We start from the raw sequence: 25,751 nt of genomic DNA, 5'->3' as shown, positions 1-25,751 counted from the left end.
AGGGGCGGCGGCGGCGACTCCTGCTGGCGCCTAGGCATGCTGCCGGCCCATTGGTTCGCCGTCGTCCCAGAGAGAGAGAAGAGTTAGCGGGCCGCTCTGCTTTCGTGTCACCTTGGAAGCTTCCCCGGCTCGTCCTGCCGCAAGAGGTGCGGCCCAGTGAGAAAGTGCTAGCTCAGGGTTAGTCAAACTGCTGCCCTCCAGATGTCCATGGACTACAGTTCCCATGAGCCCCTGTCAGCGAACGCTGGCAGGGGCTCATGGGAATTGTAGTCCATGGACATCTGGAGGGCCGCAGTTTGACTACCCGTGTATGACACGAAAAATGGGAGTGGAGTGGAGTTGATGGCCACCTCCTCTGGCCCTGGGTGACACCCGCCGCCCGCCCAATCTTTATTTGAAAAAAAGAAAAGAAATGATAGGTGCTACCACATATGGATCCTGACATGTAGCCACGTTGTGCCCTTTCATACACAGGTGCTGACATACCTCTGGATCTCTATGAAGACCCATCTCCGGTGTAGATGTCCTCTGGTGTGTCTCATGCCATGCAGCCAGAACTGGCTTCTACAGACCAGGTTGGAGAAGTGGGCCAGGACCCTTGTGATGCCACCCCATGAACTGAAACTTACCTTCTCCTGCTTTGCCATTCACCCTCCCGTGTTGGATGTCTACGTGTTCCCTAGGGGTCCCTGAACCTGTGGTGGAGGAGGAGCCAAACATCACCATGCCACTGGGTGGACTGTCTGCTGAGACATGCCTACAGCAAGAGAGGACCAGGCTCAAAGGCAGGTTGGTGCTGAACTTGTTGGGGGGGGGGGGGAGCTGCTGGAGCCAGGGAGAGAAGACCAGCAAGAGACCAGAAATGTAGCAGAGGCCATGATGCACAGGGATGAGGAGCACTTCCAGTTGAACTTGGAGGAAGTATCCAAAGACAGGGAGGAGGCACAGAAAGACTGTTGTGAATTTCCTGCATTCAGGGATAGTCAACCTGTGGTCCTCCAGATGTCCATGGACTACAGTTCCCATGAGCCCCTGCCAGCAAATGCTGGCAGGGGCTTATGGGTATTGTAGTCCATGAACATCTGGAGGACCACAGGTTGACTACCCCTGGATTAGATGACCCTTCCAACTCTATGATTCTATGACAGGAAGGAAAGTGAAAACAAGCAAACAAACAACAAGCAAACAAAAATCATCCAGCAGTCGATGAAGATATCCTCAGGGACATTAGGGCACAGGGCTGCCCCCCCCCCCCATGTGGTGAGGTGAGAGCCTTTGATCACTGACACCGGCAGTTTGGTTTCTCCTTGTGTTTTTGTAAACTACAACTGAATTCCAGGGGATTGATTGGCAGGTCTGCGCATATGTGTTTGCGCTGTTGGCATGCTTCCCTCTCCCCCCCATCCGCAGCAAGAAGCTTGCTGGGCCGCAAGCTAATCGGCCGCTTTGGCGTGGGGGTTGGGGACCCCCGCTCTAGGGAGCACTGAACATTTTGAGTTTCTCTGCTTCCTTGGACCACCTCTGTCCTTATCCTGTCTTTTCCAAGAAAAACCCTGTGCCTGCTTTAGGAAATGTTATATCTGATGTTTTTGTCCCAGCCAAACTAGCAACTTTCTTTTTCCTCCCAGCAGCTATTTCAGAAACATTCTGACTGTTTGGAATCTGAGGTTTGACTATTTGTTAATATTTCAGCTCTGCTAAATAGTTATCAAAGGCTTCACTGTTACATGCACATTATACTATAGATTAAACTACCCAATGCATTTATATGGCAGGGGTGCATATACAATGTCTTGCATCAAAGTTGTCCTATTCCTTTAAATGCAGTTCGGTAGACAATGACTCGGACAACTAAGGAGAGGCACTTTTCGAAGGCTAAGGTTTAGTTTTCAAAATAAACTACAGAAATGTGTCACTGCTGAAACTGCATCTCCATTCACAGATCAAAGACTTCATTGCCTCTCACAGTGGGAAACACCATTTAGGATGGAGGAATATTGAGCCTAGCAACAGGTGTCCTTGGACTGGAAAGAGTTGCTGGGAGGAAGACTGTTTGTTTAGACAAAGATGAAAAAGGGCCAAGGAGTCTCAGCTGGTAAATCCAGTTCTTCTCATTGCTTGTGTGTGGATGTGGGGGGGTGGGGGTAGGGAGGCACAAACTACTTCACACATAATTATAAATATTCTTGTAAAACCTCAAGGGCCTGTGTAGATCAAGAAGCCACTAAGACCAAGGAAAGAAAATAGCTGGGTTGTGAATTCCTGGCAGTTATAGCAAGCTGAAGCTAAAAGCGGAATAAGAAGATTGTTGTTACTTGATACAGCTCGCATGGTATAGGAGGCAAAGAATTGGAGTTGGATCAGGGAGACCCAAGTTCTAATCCCTACTCTGCCATGGAAATTCACTGGGCCAGACATACTTTTTCAGCCTAATCTAGTTCATGGCAGGTGTTGATAGGATAAAATGGACGGTGAGAGAATAATGTAAGTCTATTTGGGTGTCTTGTGATGAGAACAATGCGGTATAAATGGAGTTAATAGTGAGACATTTTGAGCCAATCAGCAGAGACAAGACTAGTGGTCTGTGTCAGGAGCTTTTGGAAGTTTGAGGACAGGTAATGGCCACAGCAAAATGGCTACCATGGTTAAAAACCAATCTCAAAATGGCTGCCATGAGGTCTTAATTCAATCACACAACATTGGGAAATTCCACAAAATGTTATGAGGTTTTGAGACAAGTATATCCCTGTGGTGATGACAGCTTCCTGAAGGTTTTTAAATACAAGCTATTATCAAGTTCTAGAAACTTGGTCTTATCTGAAGCCACTGAATAACATCTTGCTCCAGTGATGTGGAGGAAAGCCGTGATTGTCTTCTTGCACTGGAGAGGAAGTAGGTGCCAGAAAACACATTAATGGGCTCCACACTGGTAATCACTGGCCTGTATTCATGAAAATAAGTCCTCTTATTCACTTATATTTCTACCCATTTTCTACTACCCCATGCAACTGAAAGGAAGAGTCTTGTTACTCGGTTGCAGAGGTCTTGTAACTGTTCTGCAGCTGTTACCTATGATGATTGCACAATTACACAGAAGCAAACTCATAATGAAAACATTAGCGAGTGAATCATGGCTACCAACAGTGTACAGATACCATCAGAAAGGAAATATCCCTCATAAACTATTTTTGCTGGCAGCAGATACAGCAAAGAGCCCTGTGGTGCATCTTTGATGCTGGCTATTGGCTGTATTTCACACACACAGCAGCTTTTTAAAAAAAAATAAAAGTTCTGGGTGGCTCCTGACAGACATTCAGATTCTTAAGAATGGGTAGCTGGATAGAGGTGGTTTGGCTGTTCACGTGCTGTTAGATCTGACGGCAGCATTTGACCACCTCGCTGGGGCCAGAATCCAAGGGATAGCCCATCAATGGCTAGTCTCCTTTCTCTGGAACCAAAAAGAGAAGGTCGCAGTGGGGAGGAGCAAGTGTGTAGTTACCAATGGCCCTGTAGGGTCTCACAGGGCTGATACTGTCCCCCACATCACAACTCATTCAACCCCAGGTTCGCACTATATATTGTCACAGTATGAGAAACTTGGCCCTATGAATTCCATGCTTTTAAATGGATCAAACTGAATTACATGCCTCTTCGTTTGTGCTGCTTCCTTCCTTCCTCCCCTTTTTGTCCTTTGAAAGGCCATAATCTGCTTCCCCCCCCCCCCATCACCTTATGCTGTATATTGACTAAGCAAATCATTTGCAAACTCTCTAAAATAATTAGGGAGATGAATCATAGCTCATTCAGAAAGGGCTTCTTAGCATCTATAGGGAGGGTTATTTATAAAATTGTTTTGATGACTCACACAGAAGCACTCATCAACAGGGATAATGCCATTTTTGTTTACTTGTAGGATCACGAGAAAAAAAACAACCCAACGACATATTTCAATGCATAAAATAGGAAAAAATTTACAACAGGTTTCCAAAAGGTCATAGTATAATATGCATAATACAAAACAAAAACTTCTGATTTCATGTTTTGTGTGGCTTTCTTGATCTCTGCAGGGCACCAATAAATTAAAAGAAAATGTTCAGTCCTGAATCTTTAGAATGCTCCTTTTCTCCAGGTCATTCATATCCTTCAGGATCAAGGCAACACTGTATCTTAGTTCTTGAAACTTTGCAAGGGGTACCTAGAACAGGGAAAAATGAAATTGGGTTGGACAAGATATGATATATTGACATCCAAGTTAACCACAACTAATAGCTTCCCACTGGTAATCATTTAATTTCTTCTCCACCTTTGAAACTTCTAAAAATAAACAACCCCCCCAGTATGTTCTCAGACAATCCCCCAACCACAGCGGCAGTGGAATACTACATGTTGCTTGAAGGACATGACAGAACGTTATAGGATTCTTGGGATGGAAAAGTGAAAAGAGACTTTTTTCCTCCCTCCACCATAATATAAGAACTTGTGGCCACTCAAAAGTGAAGTGCTTGGGGCTTTTATGTAAATGGGTTTAATAGCTGGTTTTCAAGGTTATTCACATTAATAAAATAAAAATCAAATAAATGAATGTATAAATCTACAAAACAAATGAGCCAAAATGTTTAGGAATACAGATTTTGAAATGGTTCCATGCCTGATCATCTGGAGATAAGTGTCAGTCAGTGACTTACATGCCTGCTATAAACAACGGTTTAAAGAATATCATTTTGGCTACTGGCTGATTCCTACTGCAAAGTAACAATCTGCCTCTCTTGCAGCACACTTTAAATGTAAGGCTTTTTAAGAACACAGCTCCCACATGCAAAGGTGGTCATGCTGGATTTCCAAATGACAAAAAATACGTGACATACATCTTGCTGTTCAGAGGAATGCTTTTCACCTGGAAGATTGCATAATCTTTTCTGTTGCCCATTAAATTAATGCAGAATTACATTGTAACAACCTGGTTTCCTGCTCACAATTACTAAATTATGGGTTTGCTCACAGGGAGAACCCCTTGTCACCGGCTCATTAAATGGGTAGGAGCCACTGCTGGAACTCTGGATGGACCCCATTTATGGGGAGGTCTGAGCAGACATGCAGCTCTTCCAGGAGCCTAAATGGTCCCATAATCTCTACAACTGTAGTGGCTTTGGCCAGGTAGAAGATCTTGAACACGTTTTTCTGTACAGTCCTTTCTATGCTGAGGCCCGAGCTGAGTTGATCCACCCCTTTGTAAAGCAAAAGTCAGGACAAACTAACACATAGCACAGACATTATCAATAAATCACTGTCTGATGAATCCCCCCAAATCACTAAACCTGTCGCTAAATTTTGTTCAATAGTATGCAGAGTTTGTGGAGCTGGTAGGGCCCGCCATGAAAAATGAAATATGAGGATCTTGTTTCAGGCTCAAAGCGATTTCTGCTCTAGTTTTAATAATCCGCTATACATTTTATTAAGTTTTAAAGTTACTTTTAATAATAATAATAATAATAAATGTATATGTATATGTAGGTCTATATATGTATTTGTATTTTAACATCATGTTTTATCTGGGATGCATTGTATAATTTCCTCTGTTTTATGTCTGGTGCAAACCATAATAAAATTTCTATCTATCTGTAGCGGCTCCAAAATGACTAGAGCAGCAAGCATGAGGCATGCAGTGCCAATTTTCTAAGTCATACATCAGCACAGGAAGGGCGACTTATTTAGCACCACAGAAGTGTATCATGGGCTCAAAGGTCATAAATAATCTGCATGTTTATGTTACCAGTTTACATAAAACTTGCTCAACTAGGGCGGCTGTCAGGCCAGGAATCTCACTCCCAATGTAACTTTGGGGTAGCAGGAACTACAAATGGAAAGTTTCTTCCTACTTGCTGACAAGCATCTCGGCTATTAAAAGAAACACTGAAAGTTCAAAACAACCCATCTTAAGTCTGACCATTTCAGACTTTTTCCCAGTATGTTCTTATGCATTTTTCCGCAGCATGAGTTCTGGGGAAAGTTAAAGATTTAACTTAAGGTATAAATAGTAATTTTTGGTAATAATAGTAACATTTAGTATGACACTTTTAGAATCTGGTAAGCTTCCCTTACATTTCTGCAGTAATCCCCACAACCACCCTGCAAAGCAGGCCAGTATTCTTATTCTCATATTGTAGATAGGAGACTGAGAAAAGCTTTGTCAAAGACTAGAGAGTTAAGGACTAAGGCGAGAATTGTACTAGCAACCTTTCTAGTTATGCAACACCAATCACCTTCTAAAAGCATTCCCAGTGCAATGAAACAATACATATTTGCTACCTGACAACTGTACCATCAAGTGATGACACGTTTATGCTGAAAGGGCCCTTGCAGACCAATATCACCAAAAGGACTGTTGTACTGCTCCATGTACATTACTGTCTGTGGAGTCAGTTCACACCCATGCACAAGCACCAGGGATCAAAGGCACAGTCAAAAATAAGGGGAAAACTGAAGGAAACATAAGCCTGCAAGATCCAGCTCCAAATCATTTTTTTTGGGGGGGGGGGAATGGTGATTAATAGGGAGAGATGTGCACCAAAAGCCTTAGAGCAGGGGTAGTCAAATTGCAGCCCTCCAGATGTCCATGGACTACAATTCCTATGAGCCCCTGTCAGCGTTCCATGGACATCTGGAGGGCTGCAGTTTGACTACCCCTGCCTTACAGCAAATGGCTAATTAAAGCAAGGAAGTGAGAACAGAGGAACCTGGCAAAAATAAATTATTTCTGAAAGCTGTAGGAGTTTTGGTAGCCGTGAATCCTACAAAGAATTAAAACTGGCCCCTTCCCTCGTATCCACTTAGAAGAACGGGAACTCACTTCAAAGCGATGAGCTGTCCCATCCGAAATCACCATCTGCATCAAGATGGATGGCTGCAAAGCACGAGCCAAGGAGCTGGAAAAGATTAATAGTCCTGCCATTAGATTTGTAGTCTTATACCTGGACTCCCATGAAGAACTGGTCATTAAAATTTCTCACAGACCCAGTAGAAATCTGCCCGTTTTTTTCAGCCTTGGCAGAAACCGGCTGCTAATGGCCTGAACAGCTTAGAACAAGGATGTTTCACTCCTGTGAACCCACCGAGAACCCTGATGGACACACAGGCTCATCACGATGGAAGTTCTATACATCAGAAACTGATCCAATAACACTGCTGTGACCTCATTAAGATGACCCATCCCTTCCTCCCGTGACATCTCTCCCTAATTTTAGGCAATGGTGCTTCTCCAGCTGCGGATAACTGTTCTTTTTTCTTGCTTCATTTCTGGAAATATTACTAGTATTGCCACTTCTTGTTAGGGTATGTTAACTATGGCAGAACTCCTGCCTCACAGATGGGCACACTGTCTTCTAAAATCAGCAGCACCCCTCAACAGTCTAAGCTTAAGCCAAAGCCAAGACACTGCTAAAATCTGCCAAGCCAGGCCAGACTCCATCTTAGAATGGCAGCCCCTGCCTGACCCAGGTGCCTCCTGGCTCAAATCTTGCTCACCATCCACCTACCCCCCACTCCATCGTATTGCTGATCAAGTGGACCGGCTCCATCCTGTTTGCCCAGGGGCTCCTAAGGAAATTTCTTTGTCTTGCACATCACTCATCCTTGGCCCCTCTGCCAGGGGAAATCTCTTCCCCAAATACTAGCTGCTAGACCTATTGAGACATGATGGATCTCTTTTGTTGGACCCGTTAATGGCCATTTCTGACCCGGCCAGGGCATTGCCCAACATCCTGATGCAAGGAAAATTCCATCGTGTGCTTGCCTCACAGCCCCCTCTCCAAAACCCCATATAAACCGTGGCTTCACACAGCCACCCTGAGTGCCTTCCAACCTGGGACCCATTGGAACCTCCCTTCATGCTGGCTCGTGTTGCTTTCCTCTGACTCTCCACTCTCCAGGATAAATATACCAAACCTCCGTTTCCCCACTCTTATTTATTCCCTATACGACTGCTTGCTAGATGCATTAGTTATTTTTATGTTTTTATTATTTTCTTTCTAATAAAGTCTATGCTTATTATCTTATCATTTACCAACATGTCTGCCTTGAGTTCTTAAGGGCATGATTGACCTCAAACACAGGTGAAATCAGTCCTTTAACGCTACATAACCCCACCTCTCACAGCTCAGCTGATTCCCCCAAGGATTAAATGCACATGTTTCAGAACACGTGTAAGTACGATTTGGGTAACAGGTAGCAGGCCAGTCATGGAAGACAGTCATCTGTCTCTCTGCAAGGACCTCTTCCCCTCTTGGCTGGGCTGAAAGGTCATCAAACTGGCACTGTGATTTTTTAATACAGCTCTCCAGCCAGTGACCAGTGGAATGGGAAATGAATCACTGTGGGCACAAATTCTGCCTGCCAAGCAGAGGCTGGGTACTGGCAGACGTGAAACGTGAAGATGGCACTATGAGCAGAGATTGATGCCAGAAGGTAAACAAGAAGTCCCAGAGAAATTTTGTGATGAATGGAAAATGAGAGAAGAGAGGATACAAAAATGGAGCTCAGGCTGCCCCAGAATCCATGTCACAAAGGTATATATATTCTTTTGTCTCTTTTCAGCACAGAATTTTGTTTGGTCAGTGCTGACCCCAGGCAACAGAAGCAACCAGCTCCTTTCACACTGCTTGTGGGAAGAGACTGCTCAGCAGGGGCAAGCCAAGAGGCTGGCCTGCTCCAGCCACCCTTCCTACCAGCAGATTGGCTCTCTGCTTCTGCAGCTCAGACCTACTGCCTAGCAAACTATTTTTATTTATGTATTAAATGTCTATGCTGCTGCTCCTAGCCAGCTGGCTTGTGGCAACTCAAAACATCCCTTCCCCCCCCCAACCACCTCCTCAAACTCCCCCCTGCCTCCAATTAGCTGCTATCTGTAATCAGGGATGATGGAATAGGGTAGTGATCCCCAACCTTTTTATCACCGGGGATCAATCAACGCTTGACAATTTTACTGAGGCCTGGGGGGAGGTAGTCTTTTGCCGAGGGACGTGGCCACTGCCTGAGCCCCTGCTCCGCTTGCTTTCCCGCCGGTGCCCCAGACTTTCCACTGCCCGCTGGGGGGCGCTGCCAGCAGCAGCTGTACAGTGCCATGCCAAGGGGGAGCCCCAGCCATGGCGGCTGCTGGAGAGCACCAAGGGTGAGCCAGCGCCAGAGTGGCAGGGCAGCCCCCGCGGTGGCAGCAGGGGAAGAGGACAAGGAGGAGCTGCGGCCCAGTACCGACAGATCCCTGGAGCAATACTGGTCCTGGGACCAGGGGTTGGGGACCGCTGGAATACGGTATTGTAATATTGGGGGGAGGGGGCTAGAGCTTGGGCACCATTGAAATACATTACATTAGGAAAACAGTTGCAAAGAAAATGTGGAATGGCTTTTCCATTAAGGTCAGATAGACTGCTCTGAGCCTGGAATGGCACGGCACAGAGTGCAATTACAGCCCCTGGGAGTACCACGAGGGTTCTGGGCCTGGAATGACAGCTGAGTGACCTTGGACGAGTCACAATTCTCTCAGAGATCCCTCAGCCCCACGTACCTTACAGGGTGTCTGTAGTAAAAAGCAAGTACGATCTGTTGTATTTGTTGTTCTATTTATGTTATGTACTAATTCGTCCCATGTATCCCCCATGTTGTATGTAAACTGCCCTGAGCCATATGGAAGGGCAGTATAGAAATCAAATCAAATCATCAACAAACAAACAAATAAATAAATAAAAGCTCTTTTCTTCTTCCTTCCTGTCCCAGTTTATCACCCAATGTTGTATACAAAACCATCTCCGTTTAACAAAAAGAGGCAGCCACAATTGACCTAACCAGAGGACCCCCTCTACCCTGCCCCACCCAACCATCTTTACCTAGTAGAAATAGCCACATCCACTCTCCACTTGAAATCTTTGATTCTAGGCAGCTTGTTGGCTTGACTCTGAATGGTGGCTTCAAGAATGGGCCGCCTGATAGAGAAAACAAAATGTGAGAAAGAGTACAAAAATATAAGGCAAGTCCCAGTGGTAATAAACTGGGCAGACAGGATAGTTTGCATGAACAATGGAAAAGTAAGGTTTCAATAAGAGAATTAGCTATCTCCAGTTGGAAAGGCTATGGTTGTTATTGGGGGAATCACTTGCTTCAATCTTACCTTGCCATCTCTAACATGAAGGGCAGACACGTGATCCTACATGGCAGTGGTAGAAGGACTGACCATGCCCACGGAATGCACCGACATTCTCCTTCCTTGAACTTGCAGGTGTCACCAGCATTTGAAACAGGCTTTATTGAGATTAATGCTGCTGCTATGGTGACACATTTTCATTGCTGATTTCAGGGCCCTTATTATTCCTGCTGTGTGTTTACTCACTGAAATGCTGGTTTTAAGCAGTTGGTTGCTACAGTTCTTTTAAAAAACTTATTTGAAAAACCACTTCTTGGTTACCTTGCCAGAAGTTGTCTAATAGAAGAGAAGCAAGATTTCAAACGAACAAGTAACAAACCAAGTATCCTTAGCAGATGTCCAAGCCACATAGTGCCCCCAACACAATGACATTTCCATTTGTGGAAGAGCGGATAGAGATTTTTTTTACTAATTCACCTCCCTAGCAGGAATTTACTTTTTCTCTCTAACCAAACAAACTTTGAGGGGGCTGAATAGCCCATGGCAGGAAATGGGAAAGCCCTGCTCTGCAAAGTCTGTGGAGACTTTGGATACATGGTACTATCTCTGTCATTTTTTAGCCTGCTCTATCTAAAACTATTCCAGGCAGGGAACAACAAAAAAGGTGAAAATCTCCCTGTGAAATCATAGGGTTGGATCTGTAATGGTTATATAACCATCTTTTCTTGGATGTGCTATTGCACATCCAAGTATTTGGGTAGAGTTCCGTGGTCAGAAATACTAAAAGAGATGGGAGTCCAAGAAGGCTGGGAGTTTCTTGAAAGTGAAATACTGAAGGCTCTTTTCTGTGTTCTGGGGAGTGCCGATTATTTAACTGTTATAGCCAGGGCTTTTTGTTGTTGTGGTACCAGTACTAAGTACTTTGGAGGGGGAGCTCTCCCAAGTCCAATGGAAAATAGGTAGAAATCAGCACGTTATAGACATTAATACCAGCACCTATAAATCTACCTATCTTTTTCTTGCAACAAAAAAAAAAAGAAAGAAAGAAAGAAAGAAAGAAAGAAAGAAAGAAAGAAAGAAAGAAAGAAAGAAAGAAAGAGTGAGTTGTAAGTGTTTTAAGATCTGTGTTAGAGATCACTGGGAAACCTTTTATTAAAAACAGGTTCCTTTAATGTGTATTATAAATGCAAGCATTTTTAGCACTTCTGGAAAAGCTGCTTTGAGCACTGAAAATACTACTCTGGGAATAATGGTGACATGGACAAAACCTACATGAAATTGGGGATGTAGGAAGGAGATGGCTTGGCTGAAATCAAACAAAAAATCTGAACTGGATCCAACTCACCTTTTCCAGTACTGAGTTAAACATTAACAAAAGCCACTTCAGGTTATTTTTAAATGTTGTTTTGCATGCATCTCTTTAACAAGAGAACGGAGGGGGAAAATATTGTCAGAGTCATCGCCTAAATTGTCAGCATCCAGTTAATTTCCAAACAACACCAGCATCTCAGCCCGTGGCACACAACCCAATGTCATCCTGTTACAAGTACTGAGAGATTTAAGTTCCTTATGTAACACACAAGATCTCTTTTCTAGCATTTACCTAATTTAACACAGGAAAGCGTCAGAGTCTTCTTATGTATTCTGTTTGGCAGCAGGAATGGAACTCGTTAAATATAATAAAGATATTTACAAGGAAAAGCACACCATTTGCACCAAAGTACGTACAAGCATATGTATATGGAGGAGTCACTTGCATTCTAGCTGCACACTTATTGTGTTCTTGTCAAATGCTCCTCATTATTTCAAGAACTGAGTTCAGGGAAGTGGTCCTGCTAAACAAACCTTCAGCTGTGTATAATGTTGACTGGCTGGTGTCTGGGATATCACAAACTCCCCTTCGTGGAAATTGTTCTTAGAAATGAAAAATGGGAAATATATGCTGATTGTTTAAACAAGTAAATGATTCTAGGCAGCCACAGGAAATGGGAAAACAACATCAGTCTAAGAAAAAAACACTGTGGCGTAGCTGGAAAAAGCAACCAAAAAATTCTAAGGTGCATATAAAAGTTTACTTTTTTATTTCAGTTGCTTTGTCATAGCAGATTTCATCTGAAAAGATTTAATACCTTTCAAATGCTAACCAGTACAGACAAAAATTGTAACTCCCAGGCAGTAACCTGCATTGTATAGATCTAGTCTGTTGCATTATGAGGACCTACAAGCAGCCACAGTAAAATCCATTTTTGCTAATAGTCTCCCGCTGAATGGAGTAAGAGTTAAATGTAAACAGCTGAAGCCCATTACCTGAGCTTTGGCTGCAATCAAGCTGTCACACCAACTGTCATAGAGACATCTAATGATGTCTCTACACTAATGCACAGAGTATGGGAAACAAGCAGGAGGAACTAGTAGTCGTAATAGAGGAAGGGGACTATAACCTAATAGGAATCACAGAAACCTGGTGGGATAATACTCACAAATGGGATACTAGAATTGAGGGGTACAATCTATTCAGAAGGGACAGACAAGAAAAGAAGGGGGGAGGTGTAGCAATATATGTTAGGAATCTTTATACTTGTAAAGAAATACAGGTACCCGAGCATGAAAGTTCAGTTGAGTGTATTTGGGTAAATATAAAAAGAGTAGGAAATGAGAGTGGTATTATTGTGGGGGGTCTGCTATAGACCACCAAGCCAATCAGAGGACTTGAATGAGATACTGCTAGACCAAATTACACAATTTTCAAAAAAGGGTGAAACAGTGGTCATGGGTGACTTCAATTACCCAGATATCTGTTGGAAGACCAACTCTGCTAAAAATGCAAACTCTGTTAAATTCTTAACTTGTCTTGCCAACAGCTTCATTTCCCAGAAAGTAGAGAGGGGAACCAGGGGCTCTGCTATTTTAGACTTGATTCTCATCAATAGGGAAGAACTGGTAGATGAGGTGGAAGTAGTGGGCACACTTGGTAGCAGTGACCATGTGCTTTTGGAATTTTCAGTTGTCGGAAAGAGAAAACCTTTACGTAGTCGGATGTATAGCCTGGACTTCAGGAAAGCAAATTTTCAGAGACTTAACGGTATGCTGCGTAGAGTCCTGTGGTCAGAAAAACTTAAAGAGATGGGAGTCCAAGAGGGCTGGGAGCTTCTTAAAGTGAAATACTGAAGGCTCAATCACAAACAATTCCCATGTGAAGAAAAGATGGAAGGAGCCTAAGGAAGCCAAGTTGGCTCCATAAGCAGTTGTCAAAAGATTTGAGGAATAAAAAAGAGTCATTTAGGAAATGGAAGGAAGGCCTTATTACCACGGATGAGTATAAACAAATAACCAATAATTGTAGGGGGAGTGTTAGAAAAGCTCAATATGAGCTTAGGCTAGCAAGAAATGCTAAAAAGACCAACACATTCAATTCCTGGGGTTGTTGGTGCAGAGAGAGCGCTGAAGGAGATGTTATCATGGATCAGGATTGCCACTCCCCTCCCTGCCCCATGGTCTGCAAATGATGGTGGACGGAGATTCCGACGGGCTAGTTCAGGGGTAGTCAAACTGCGGCTCTCCAGATGTCCATGGACTACAATTCCCAGGAGCCCCTGGGCAGCAATGAGTATTATGTCTAAGATCAAGGATCTGGGAATCCAATTCTGGAAAGGTATTAGCATGTGCCTGTGAACCTGGATAACAAGGTGGGAACAAAAAACTCCAAACAGTAACCCTGGGAGACTATGGATCAGACCCAAGAGTCCTGGGTGATAAAGGACCAAAATGAGGCAAAATGAGCCTAACAGTTATCAAAATCCACCTGGTGGGTGGGTTGGCATGGTAACTGTCAGAACCTATTCTGGCTCTGTTGTTGTCGTGGAGGCTGATCCCACTGAGGATATTGTTGGCCCTTGGGGTGTGGAGCTTGATGTTTCTTCTGATATTGAGGGAACGGACAGGAAGGATACTGCTGTGGGGGTGGGCATGGACAAAAATATGGTTTGTTCTTGATTGAAATTGAAATTCAGGTTTCATTTCTCTTTCAAGGTGTGGCCTCCCCTTGGACTGTACAGACACACCTAAGAGTACAGAAAATACCAGCTATCTTCCTCAGCCTAAAATGTAGGTCGTTTAGGTTGGGCGTAACCCTGGGAAGTGACAGCCTTGAGGAGGTCATTATTCAGCCCTGGAAGATGATCAAAGCTGTGGCTTCTCTGGATTTCCAAACTGCCTCAAAAGGCTGTCCCATGGCCTGGCTTGGTAGAAGCTGACTTAATCTCATGTTTATTTGGCTCTAGAGCAGGGGTGGTCAAACTGCGGCCCTCCAGATGTCCATGGACTACAATTCTCATGAGCCCCTGCCAGTGAATGCTGTCAGGGGCTCATGGTAATTGTAGTCCATGGACATCTGGAGGGCCGCAGTTCGACTACCCCTGTTCTAAAGGCTCCTGAGCTCCTTGAAGGAATGAGAAAGTTAAAAAATATATCATTGAAAAATAAATCTAGCTACCTGGATTTAATGCAGCACATTAATCTAAGATGAAATAAATGAAGCTCAACAGGAGCCCTTCTGCAGGATACTTCACCCAACACTGGACACTGGGTTTGAATTCCAAAAGGGATTTTACAGTAAAAATTGATTCTAAAGCTTCCAAGATGCCTTGAGAAGCCCTCCCCAAGGCTAGCAACAAAGTCTGCAGAAGAAGGCTGAAATTGTCATCACCATCTTCTATTGACAAAAGCTGCAATTTTTCCTAATTTTCTCCAATCAGGTCTTTGAGTTTGCCTTCTGCAGCAATGAAGACCAGAAACTTAATTTTGTTTAAAATGTAAGGCTACATCCTTCACATCTAACAAAAACACTGTGCCAAAATATACTGGGGGGGGAATGGGTGCAGGCCATGCGTAGAGTCACACAGCCTAGCAGTTAGTATTTATCTCATTTAAACCATTTTTATGCTGCCTTTCCATTCCATCAGGGTCCTGTTGTCAGTGAACACAAAAACATTTAAAATTATAAAATAATTCAATAAAAATCACATATAACAAATGGGGAGTGGGGGAGAGAATAATTGCTATTGGAGATACACCAAATGAAATAAAAAAAGTGTTTGCCCACTGGTGGAAGACAACAATAGAGGGAGAGGAACAATAGAGAAAACCCTTTCTTGGGTCACCACCTGTCTACCTTCAGAAGAAAGTAATGGGTTTAAACTACAAGTACAATGATATAGGCTAGATATCAGGGAAAGTAGTTCAGCAGTGGAATAGGCTGCCTAAGGAGGTGGTGAGCTCCCCCTCACTGGCAGTCTTCAAGCAAAGGTTGGATACACACTTTTCTTGGATGCTTTAGGATGCTTAGGGCTGATCCTGCGTAGAGCAGGGGGTAGGACTAGATGGCCTGCATGGTCCCTTCCAACTCTATGGTTCTATGATTCTAAAGGGGCAATTGAAGCAGGGCCTTAGAAGACAGCCCTGTGTAGGTAGTTTAATACGGCAGAAAGTGTCCTTAAGGTATGTCAGTTCCAGGCCATAAGGGACCCTTGCCCATGCCTAACAATTCCTTTAAGAAAAACTCTTATCTGCCCAGTTTATGCTGTGATATCGAGGACTATATGAAGGTGGAATAGTTATGAGGTTGGGATACTAATGCATATCATTTTTTCTGCATTGAGCTGGAATATTTCCCCGCTTATCTTTGAGGCTCTGCTGAATAAAATATGTCTCGGGGAATGATGCCACTCTAAAGGAGGAGAGCACAATTAACACATAAAGTTCACCAACCTATTTCCAAAGGCTACAGTGGCTAAATCCCCGATGAGTTCTTCCGGGATCCTGCAAAAGAGAAGAGTACAGACTGAGGCACCCAACAACAGTTTGCAAATAAAAAACATTCCATTTAACAACTGAACACAGACAGCAACATGCACAATATGATGTTTCCTATGCATAAAGGAACCATAGACGACCTCCGGCACCAGCTGGACAGAGACGGTTTGGCACTCTTCGTGTTATTAGATCTATTGGTGGCGTCTGATATCGACCACGAACTATTGCTGCACTGCCTGACTGGGGCTGTAATTCAGGGGATAGCCCATTAATGGCTGGTCGCCTTCTTCCAATAGTGGACACAGTGGGTTGCAGTGAGGAAGACGTTATTGCATAGCTACCAACTTCCTTGTAGGGTTACACAAGGAGCAATACTCTCCCCCATATTGTTTAACATCTTTATGCACCCCGTGGGTCAGCTGGTCTAGAGTTGTGGACCGGGTTTCATTGGTACACTGATGACACCCAGCTCTCTCTCTTGATGAATCCCCCCCCCCAGAAACATTTCCCAAATTGTTAGGAAGCAGTGATGGTATTGCTCAGGCAAAGCTGGCTGAAACTCAACCCTTCCAAGATGGAGGTTCTGTGGTTCGGTAGGAAATAGTCGGTTCAGGAAGCACACTTGCCCATCCTGGACAGAGAGCAACTGAACACCTTGCACTCTGCCAGGAATCTGAGTGTGACCCTTCATGCTTCCCTTACAATGGAGGCTTAGGTCACCAGAGTAGCCCAGGTGGCATTTTTCAAACTATGCCAAGCAAGGCTACTAATGCCTTATCTGTCCCCGTAATATCTGGCCACAGTGATCCATGCGACGTCATCTCCAGGCTGGATCTCTGCAACTTGCTCTATGCAGGTCTTCCTTTGGCTTTGACCTGAAAACTTGGTCGAGGCCAGGCATGCTTCGCTGGGGTCGGGAATGACCAAAAGATTTGCACCCGCAAATCTTTACAGAAATCTTTACAGAAATCTATTCCAGAGGTATTCAGTCAGGTCTTTAGTTGCGGTCAGACTGACAAAGATCTTGCCCATTCTCTGGGGTTGCTTGCTTGTAACATTACCTATGGGGACCTGGGATTTGATTTAGGATTTATTTGGCGGGTTGGCAGACTGGGGGGGGGGGGAGGTAGGTTTCTGGAGAGGTTGTAGATTGTAATTTTGTTTTGTGTGATTTTATTGTATATTTTATTGTTAGCCGTCGCAAGATGGCAGGTTGGGAATGGAGGCCTACAAATATATAATAAAATAAAACTTGGGCGGGGGGGGGGGTGAAACTTCAACAGACATATTAAGAAACAAACAAGCCTGTTCTTTGCCTGGAGGCCTCTGGCCCTGTGCATTTTGCTGTGTCACAATGCTGTAATAGGCGGCTTTAAACAGAAGCTTGTGGTGCCTCCAATTTCATCCCGAGCTTCCGCTTTTGAGCCACCTGGTGGAGATTTCAACTGATTCCATGTCAGGGCTGTCACGTTTTGCCTGTTAACTAGAACAGGCAATCACACCCAAACAATACAGGCGCATTGCTCTAGTCTAGCGTTACATCAGTGGCCTTTGAAAAACAACGGAAACACTTTAAAGTGGGATGACGTCTGTTTCTCTAAACCACTGATTGTCTTGTTATCCAAAAGGGAACAATGGATACTCAGGCACTTGTGGTAAAAGAAGATGCTGTGATACATGACGGGGTTTTTAGGGGATTGTATTTTTACTATTTTATCTTGTAACCTGCTATCAGCCGGCTTTTGCTGAGAGTGGTAATAAATCCAAATAACAATAATAATGATGATGATGTCACTGTCCTATTAAAGATGGTCTTTGTTGTCAGCACTGAATCAAATGGCAGCATTATACAACTGGTTTCCTGAGACCTCATTAGCAAAGCATTGCAGGGGGATTACATCCAAATGGGGCTACAGTTATGCTCATGTTACAAAAGCCAAGAAGATACGTCTGTGTGTGTGTGGCCGCTAATGACTACCAGTCATCTTTGCGTGGCAGGCTTCTGTTAAGCTATTTCTGCACTCTGCAGATCCGCAGAACAGTTATGTAGAAACAAATCGCCAAGAAGGTCTGGCAAGAGAAATCAAGATGGGTAGCTTTTTAAGTCTGTTTGTAGCAGCAGAAAAGAGCAAGAGTCGTAGAATCACTAAAAAACTATTTGTGGAAGGATATGAGTTTTCTTGAGTCACAATGAGTTCACAATGACTCACCAAAGCTCAACCCCTGCCATAAATTTTGTTAGCCTTCAAGGTGCTACCGGACTCTTGTTTTTTTGCTAAGGTCTGGCAAGGTAATACTGCACTAAAAATTAGCAGGCAGTATATGCAGATTCTCCTTCCTATTATTAGAGGGGGAATCACCTTTAGTGTCTGCTATGAATTCATCTGGGATTTATTGTAATATCAAATTATCCATATCCGTGGCCTCTACTTTTTGATCTTTCACAAGAGCCTCTTGTGGCGCAGAGTGGTAAGGCAGCAGACATGCAGTCTGAAAGCTCTGCCCATGAGGCTGAGAGTTCAATCCCAGCAGCTGGCTCAAGGTTGACTCAGCCTTCCATCCTTCCAAGGTTGGTAAAATGAGTACCCAGCTTGTTTGGGGGGGTTAATGGGGAAAGGAATGGCAATCCACCCCATATTGAGTCTGCCATGAAAACACTAGAGGGCATCACCCCAAGGGTCAGACATGACTTGGTGCTTGCATAGGGGATACCTTTACCTTTTTACCTCCTACTAGCTTTACCTCCTACTAGCTGCAGAAGTGAAAATACTACTTAAAGCAGCAGCAACTGATGGTGTATAGACTATTATTGACCGCTCAAGTCACCATCTGGTTCCTGAATAGATGCCTGGAGAAACTCTGCCACAACATTGCTATGGGTGGAGAGACTGGGCCATAAGAATTACGTAAAAGTGGGGGTGTACTACTGCTTTCACCCACCCTCAATCAAAACCAGGAGGCAGATCTCAAGATGGAGAAATAAATGAGGTCACTAGATATTGTAATATTGGGTGATTAACTGCTCTCATGTTGACTTGGTTTCCAGATGTAATAAATTGGAGCAGTTGGTCGTGGAGGACTGAACATGGTTCCTGGCTGCAAAGAGAAAATGGTTAAAATATTCAAGTTTATCTCATAGGCCTATTACATACACCCCAATTAACATGTGTTACTCAGGGGAAGAGCTTCAATCTCTTTGTATTCTGAACCTGCCTTCTACCAAGTTGAACTCTTGGTCTATAAAGATTGGTACTGTCTATTCCAACTACCAGTGGTTCTCCAGGGCCCCTGGCTTCCATTACAGGGGCATCTTACACAGGAATTCAAGGATTCAATTGACTGAAATAGTAATAATAGTAAAAAGACCTACCTCAGCTCCTTCAGATCTTCTTTAAAAACCTGTCAACAAAAAAGAGTTTTCTGCAGTTCTGGCAAGATGTAACACATTCTTAGACTGCCTTTTCACTCAAGTGTCCTTAAGACAGTTTGTAACACACACATGCAATCGCTTGGAGCCAAATGAACATTTCTGCAAGGAAGACTTCAGCCTGTACAGCATGATCCTCCTCCCAAGAAATGCCTTGTAAAAGCCAGGATTCTGGGGGCATTTCAAGCTGCCTGGGAGGCACAAAAAAGTCACACTCTGCTGAAGGGACCTGCTGAAGAATTCTTCTGTGCAGACAAGCCAACCACTTCATAAAATCAATAATTAACAATATAAAACCATCTAAAAACACTAGGGAATAAAACATCCTAAAATTAATCTGATTTTTAAAAATCCTATGGAGTTCTATCATTAGTATGGAAGACAAACAATTAGAGCCGGATCACCTAACTTTCCAGGAAGCTGAAAACTGGACTGAGAGAGGCTTACAGGAATTGCCTCCCTCTTGTGAGGAGGCAGGGACTACTGGAACCACAGGGTACCTTCTGGCATCAGATTTATTTCCATGAGCACCACCTGGATCTATTGGCAAAATACAGGGAATGCTTTTCTCAGGAGGATGGGGCTGTTTGCTTGCAAATGCTAGACTGTCTCCTTGGTGTGGAGAGCACTGATCCAATACTTTCAGCCATGAGCAGAAGGGTTTTACTTGTCCTCCAAAAACACAGAGGTGCCTTTAGCAGGGATGAAGTCTTTATAATGCAATCCTAGGCAGAGCTGCACCATTCTAAATCCATTTAAGTCAAAGAGTTTAGAAGGGTGTTAACTCTGTTTAGGATGACACCCTTAATCCAGGGAATAGATTAAACACCTTATGATGGACCAAGAACACATCCCTGATTAATCAGGCAAATGTTTTACAAATAAAACAGAAATGCTACTAATGTTTACTATGGAAAATTGATTCTTTTTAATAAGAGTTGTCAATCAAGCCCATAACAAGGAAACAAATAAACAAAAGCATAAAATACACATCACATCACACTAGGTAATAAATAACCACGGTCTCACTTTTTTATAATAAATAATGAAAAAGAAATCAGTTAAAAATATATGAACATAGCTAAAAGGTTACTATCACAAGGTGAACTAAAATAAAATGAAAGAAGAAATTATGCATAGGCTACAATGAGGATTCCTCAGCCACACTAGAAACAAACCTTTTCCTAATATTTAACCATGGGGAAATGAACTTAGAAGCCTTTAGTGCTAGGGCAACTAACTGACCACCATTGACATAATGGTGAAAGCTCCCGGAGGAGATCAGGGCCATGACGGAGCTTAAACAGTTCTGCAGGGCCTGCAAAAAGGAGCTCTTCCGCCGGGCATTTGGTTGAGACCAGATGTAATCAACAGCGACTGAAGGGGCCCTGCTCCCCCCCCCCCCCGCCCCCTCTCAGAATTCCACCAATATGCTCTGGACCTGTTTGTATCGTTGCACTGTTGTATTGTTTATATTGTTTATACTGTTACATTGTTATATGGTTACAACTATTAGTTATTATTATTGTAAGGTTATTCACATGTTTTTATAGACCATTTTATGTATTGTTCTTTGTTCTTATGTAAACCGCCCTGAGCCTCCGGGGACGGCAGTATATAAATATAATAAATAATAAATAAAATAATTTTATAATGACACCTGTTGAATGGCGTGTCTGTGAGATGTTAGCATGTAAACGTCCCTGCTATGACAATGAAGACTGACAACGATGCCCTCCCTCTCCACACAATGCTGGTCTAAGCCTATTTGAATCCTTTTTTTTAAAAGAAGCAGTTCCCCACAGTCGTTGCCAGGAAAACACATGAAAAAGGTAACATGTCGTTTGGCTCTCCCTTCCTGTGGAACATGCAAGCTGCCTACTTACGTCTTCTTTCAAAGAAGAAGCTGGAAGCCTCAAGGCCTCTCTGAGGAGGGTGTACAGGCCGGAGATGAGGACCGCGAGCTGCTCGTCCGAGAGACCGGTGCTCTCAGCAATCCTTTCCACAGACTCCCTGCAGTCTCTTCCTTCTAATGCACTGATGGTGACTGTTTGGGGGAAAAAAAACAACAACCAACCAATGAAGATGATTCCATAAGCAAGTATGCATTCCATCATCCTTGCCATACATTTTTCCTTCGCATAAACATGGAGATTGTGGAAAGGCAGCATCTAGTGCAGGGGTAGTCAACCTGTGGTCCTCCAGATGTTCATGGGCTACAATCCCCATGAGCCCCTGCCAGCATTTGTTGGCAGAGGCTCATGGGAATTGTAGTCCATGTACATTTGGAGGACCACAGGTTGACTACCCCTGATCGAGTGTATTGCATGGCTCAATTGGGATCCTAAGGATATGATTTTTGTATTCAACAGGGTGCTTACCTAATCCCCTCCAGTATTCTGTGGTATTCAACTGGTAAAACGGTTAGTGAACATCCTCTCAGCAGTCTTGAAACTTTCCAAATGATCCCAGTCTGCTGAGCAGCACCCCCTTCTGTTACTCTTTATCATTCCCTCTGCTTCTCTCACTCTCTTACATGTATGTATCCCTCAGTTGATCGCCTAGGCTCCCTCATCACTCCACTTGGCCATCTATTTTCCTTCTCTTTATAGGGAAACTATGAGATCCTTCTATAGAGGAATTGATTTGCTAATGCAAATGCCCTGACTGCAAGCATATGCACAACAGTCACTGGGTGGTACATACAGATTCTCACCGCCATCTGTCTGTACCATAAATAAAAACGGACAGGGATGGTGGGAGGAGTTGGGACTCATCACATCCCAGACTGGCTGTCCGTCCAATGAACGGCCAATCAGATAAGCTGTCCCACCCCTGGCCACATCCCCCTCCACTCAACTGCCTGTAAGAGCGAAGGCATCCAGGGAGTGTGAGCTGGGAGGTGCCTGGGATGGCAGCCAGGACAGGGGCCTGGGAGGGAAGGAAGCTGAGCCCAGGCCTTGCTGGCATGTGTGCATGTGGGAAAGGTTGTGACCCGTGCCAGTCTTCCCCCACCCCAAAAAGGCCCATCATGACCTCTCCAGGCCTTGGCAGGAAGGAAAGAAGCGAGTCCCTGCCAGCGCTCTCCCCACCCTGGGAAAACCCACCGTGGCCAATCCAGGCCTCAGCGGGCCTGCCTGAGGCAGGAGGGGAGGGGGGAGGAGGCAAGTCCCAGACAGCGCTACCCCCCTAGGGGTAGGTCTCAGCAGACCTGCCCGGGGCGGGGGGAAGAAAGGCTAGCCCCTGTTGTATTTGAAACCACAATAAGCTATTTGGCTATTCACATGCTCTCCAACAATTCCAACCCAGATGGCGCCATCAGCCTGGTCCCTCCCTATACAAGTACATAACAGACCTGGATAGCCTGGGCATGCCCAATCCCATCAGATCTCAGAAGCTAAGCATGGTTGGTCTTGGCTAGTATTTGGATGGGAGACCTCCAAGGAACACTAGGACCATGACATGGAGGCAAGCAATGGTAACCCAACTTCAGACATCTCTTGCCTGACTGCCAGGCAATCCTAGGATCTCTTGGCTATGCTACACACATGCCATAGAACAGGGGTAGTCAACCTGTGGTCCTCCAGATGTCCATGGACTACAATTCCCATGACACTCCATGGACATCTGGAGGACCACAGGTTGACTACCCCTGCCATAGAACACGCATATATAACAACCAATTAATGGGAATTTTATTCCATCATCCTGTCTTTGGAAGCAACTTTAAAGACTTCTGTTCAGACATCAGGAGGAGGGTGGGATTCAAACAATGGTAAGAGGATAAAGCTAGTATGAAACAAGAGCTGTTTTATACCCTACTCTTCACTATCTGAAGGAGTCCCAAAGCGGCTTACAGTCTTCCAGAGGTTTCATGGGACCTTCAGCCAGCCAAGCAAAGCCTTGAGGACCCTCAGGGGTAGTCAAACTGCGGCCCTCCAGATGCCCATGGACTACAATTCCCATGAGCCCCTGCCAGCGAACGCTGGCAGGGGCTCATGGGAATTGTAATCCATGGGCATCTGGAGGGCGGCTGTTTACTGAAGGAGGTGGGGTGGGGTGGCCACCCAATGCACGTACCTGCAGGAGGCACTCCCCAGAGCTTACTCCCGAGGCGTCGTGCCGGGGTCCGCAGCCAGACGGTCCTCCGCAAGCCCCTCCCTGCCAGCCCCGGGTACCTTTCAGCAGTTTCCGGAAGGCTTCTTTGCTCAGATCCCGGACGCTCCTGGCCATCGCCTCCACCTCCGGGGGCAAGCGAGCCCCCAGGAAGCTGACTCTGCTCAGGCTGCTCTCCCCGGCTGCCCCCGCGTGCGAGTAGGGGAGCGACGGCGCCCGGCCCGCGGCGGCCATCGCGGCAAGAGGTTTCCGCCGCTGCTCCTTCCTCTCCGCGCCCCCTCGCGCCCAAAAGGCACAAGCGCGACCCGGGGTTTTGTGTCCCGCTTTTCAACGGTCCGGAAGACTCCCAAAGCGGCTTACAATCGCTTTCCCTTCCACTCCCCACAACAGACACCCGGTGGGGTAGGAGGGGCTGAGCGAGCCCTGACAGAACTGCTCTGCGAGAAGAGGCTTAAGAGAGCTTTGAATGACCCAAGGTTACGCAGCTGGCTGCATGTGGAGGAGCCAGGAATCAAACCCGGTTCTCCAAATTAGGTTGCTGCTCTTTACCGCTATGCTTCTCAAGAGCGAGGAAGAGCTCGTTGTGGCAGCTGTGGAAGATGTTCCCTGCTCATGCACAAGGGCAGGTTTTTGTAGGAGGCTGGAAAGAACTGTATTGTTTAGGGGAGGGACAGCTGAGGAAATGTAGAAGAAACCAGGCACGGTGTGGAGAAAATCTAGAGCCACCCCCCCCCCCCCAATTTCTCATAACCTTAGCATGCAAAGTAAGGTTGCCAGCTCTGGGTTGGAAAATACCTGGGGATTTTGTTTATTTATTTATATTTATTTATTTATATTTATATACCACCCTCCCCCGAAGGCTCAGGGCGGTTTACAGGGAACAGGAAACAGGTACAGATAACATAAGGAACCATATGTGACAACAGCAATAACAATACAGCAATAATAACTCCAACATGATAATAGCAGTAATAATAAGATAGAACTGCAAAGGAGTTTGCACTTTGGGGGCGGAGCTGGGAGTGGCCAGGATTTGGGGGTGCGGTGGGACCTCAATGGAGAATAATGCTATGGAATTCCACCCTCCAAAGCCATTTTCTCCAGCGGGACTGATCTCTATTGCCTGGAGATGAGCTGTGAAACTGGGGCATCCCCAGCTCCCACCTGGGGACTGGCATTCCTAATTCACACAGTGAAATTGCTGTGCAGTAGATTGCTGGCATTCCTAATTCACACAGTGAAATTGCTGCGCACATAATATGGAATTTACTGCCAGAATGGTCCCTGGTTGCCTTGGCTTTAAGCAGATTAGGCTAAGTCACGGGGAAAAGGTATATGAATGATGAGCCGTCAATTCTCTATGATGGAAAAATGGAACTTCCATGCTCAGAGAAAGCATATCTCTGAATTTCAGGTGCTGGGGAGCCACTGCAAGAGACTTCTGAGCACTCTCACAAACACTGCTGATCTCTGGAAAGAGCATGGAGGACTAGGTGGGTTTTGGAGGTAATTCTGCCGGCCTCTGCATTTGGCACATTCATGGTTCCATAAGTAGAACATCAATGGATGGCTCCCATCATGCATGTGTGAATGGGCCATTCTGGACTGAATACTACTGCCTGAACTTCCAGCACTTAAAAGACAAACCTCTCATGGAATCACTTCACACACTGAACTTTTTCCTTGTGATATGTATTGCCCCCAAAGGTAGTGCACACATGTGTGGATCGGCATTTTAAAAAGTATAGCTGCTTATTGCAGGGGTAGTCAAACTGCGGCCCTCCAGATGTCCATGGACTACAATTCCCATGAGTGAATGCTGGCAGGGGCTCCTGGGAATTGTAGTCCATGGACATCTGGAGGGCCACAGTTTAACTACCCCTGGCTTATTGGAACTGGTTCTCAAATTAAACGCTTCCTCACTTCTGGTGTGTGTGTGTGTAATATGTGTTGGAACTATGAATTAAAAAAGGAAGTAGGGCCTGCAAATATTTATTGCATTAGAAAGAGGCACACTTTTCCACACTCATGAATGACATCTGCCTCAGTGTATGTGTGTGAAGTGCCCTTTATTTATTTTTAATTAAATTTATAGACCACCTCTCTCCGGGGATGATCTTGGGGCTGTTTCCAAAGCTCTAGATAGCTATTGGTGGTCTCTCCTAGCCAAAGAATAACCAGAGCGAACGATGCCGCAGGGGGCGCTGTTGCGAGGGCAGGGAAAAGCCGCTCTTGCCTTGAGGTCTTGCCTGTCAGTGACGAAACAGG

At 44.9% G+C, this 25,751-nt stretch overlaps 1 protein-coding gene and 1 long non-coding RNA gene across 2 annotated transcripts; one reads left to right on the top strand and one right to left on the bottom strand.

Moving 5' to 3' along the window:
• Positions 1–178: 178 nt before the first annotated feature.
• On the top strand, positions 179–6,966 carry LOC143823078 (uncharacterized). Its single transcript, XR_013226374.1, has 3 exons — positions 179–789; positions 1,943–2,095; positions 6,832–6,966. It is a non-coding gene; the product is annotated as an uncharacterized LOC143823078 (long non-coding RNA).
• COMMD5 (COMM domain containing 5) lies at positions 3,889–23,788 on the bottom strand. Its single transcript, XM_077308933.1, has 7 exons — positions 23,546–23,788; positions 21,254–21,414; positions 19,311–19,339; positions 15,896–15,946; positions 9,876–9,971; positions 6,848–6,923; positions 3,889–4,195 (listed from the first exon to the last, which is right to left on the bottom strand). The coding sequence occupies exons 1-7, from the start codon at positions 23,715–23,717 to the stop codon at positions 4,094–4,096; spliced, it is 687 nt and encodes a 228-aa protein (XP_077165048.1). The 5' UTR covers positions 23,718–23,788; the 3' UTR covers positions 3,889–4,093.
• Between the last annotated feature and the right edge of the window lie 1,963 nt (positions 23,789–25,751).

This window comes from Paroedura picta, chromosome 13 (assembly GCF_049243985.1).
Source record: "Paroedura picta isolate Pp20150507F chromosome 13, Ppicta_v3.0, whole genome shotgun sequence".
NCBI lineage: Eukaryota > Metazoa > Chordata > Lepidosauria > Squamata > Gekkonidae > Paroedura > Paroedura picta.
This window is presented reverse-complemented; position numbering and strand designations above follow the sequence as displayed.

Excerpts from the sequence above, each read along its gene's own strand:
- COMMD5 (XM_077308933.1), bottom strand. The coding sequence starts at position 23,717 with ATGGCCGCCGCGGGCCGGGCGCCGTCGCTCCCCTACTCGCACGCGGGG. Across the intron at positions 15,947-19,310 it reads GAAGATCTGAAGGAGCTGAG|GATCCCGGAAGAACTCATCG; the intron begins GTAGGTCTTTTT and ends TCTCTTTTGCAG. Across the intron at positions 9,972-15,895 it reads ACTGTAGCCTTTGGAAATAG|GCGGCCCATTCTTGAAGCCA; the intron begins GTTGGTGAACTT and ends TTTCTCTATCAG.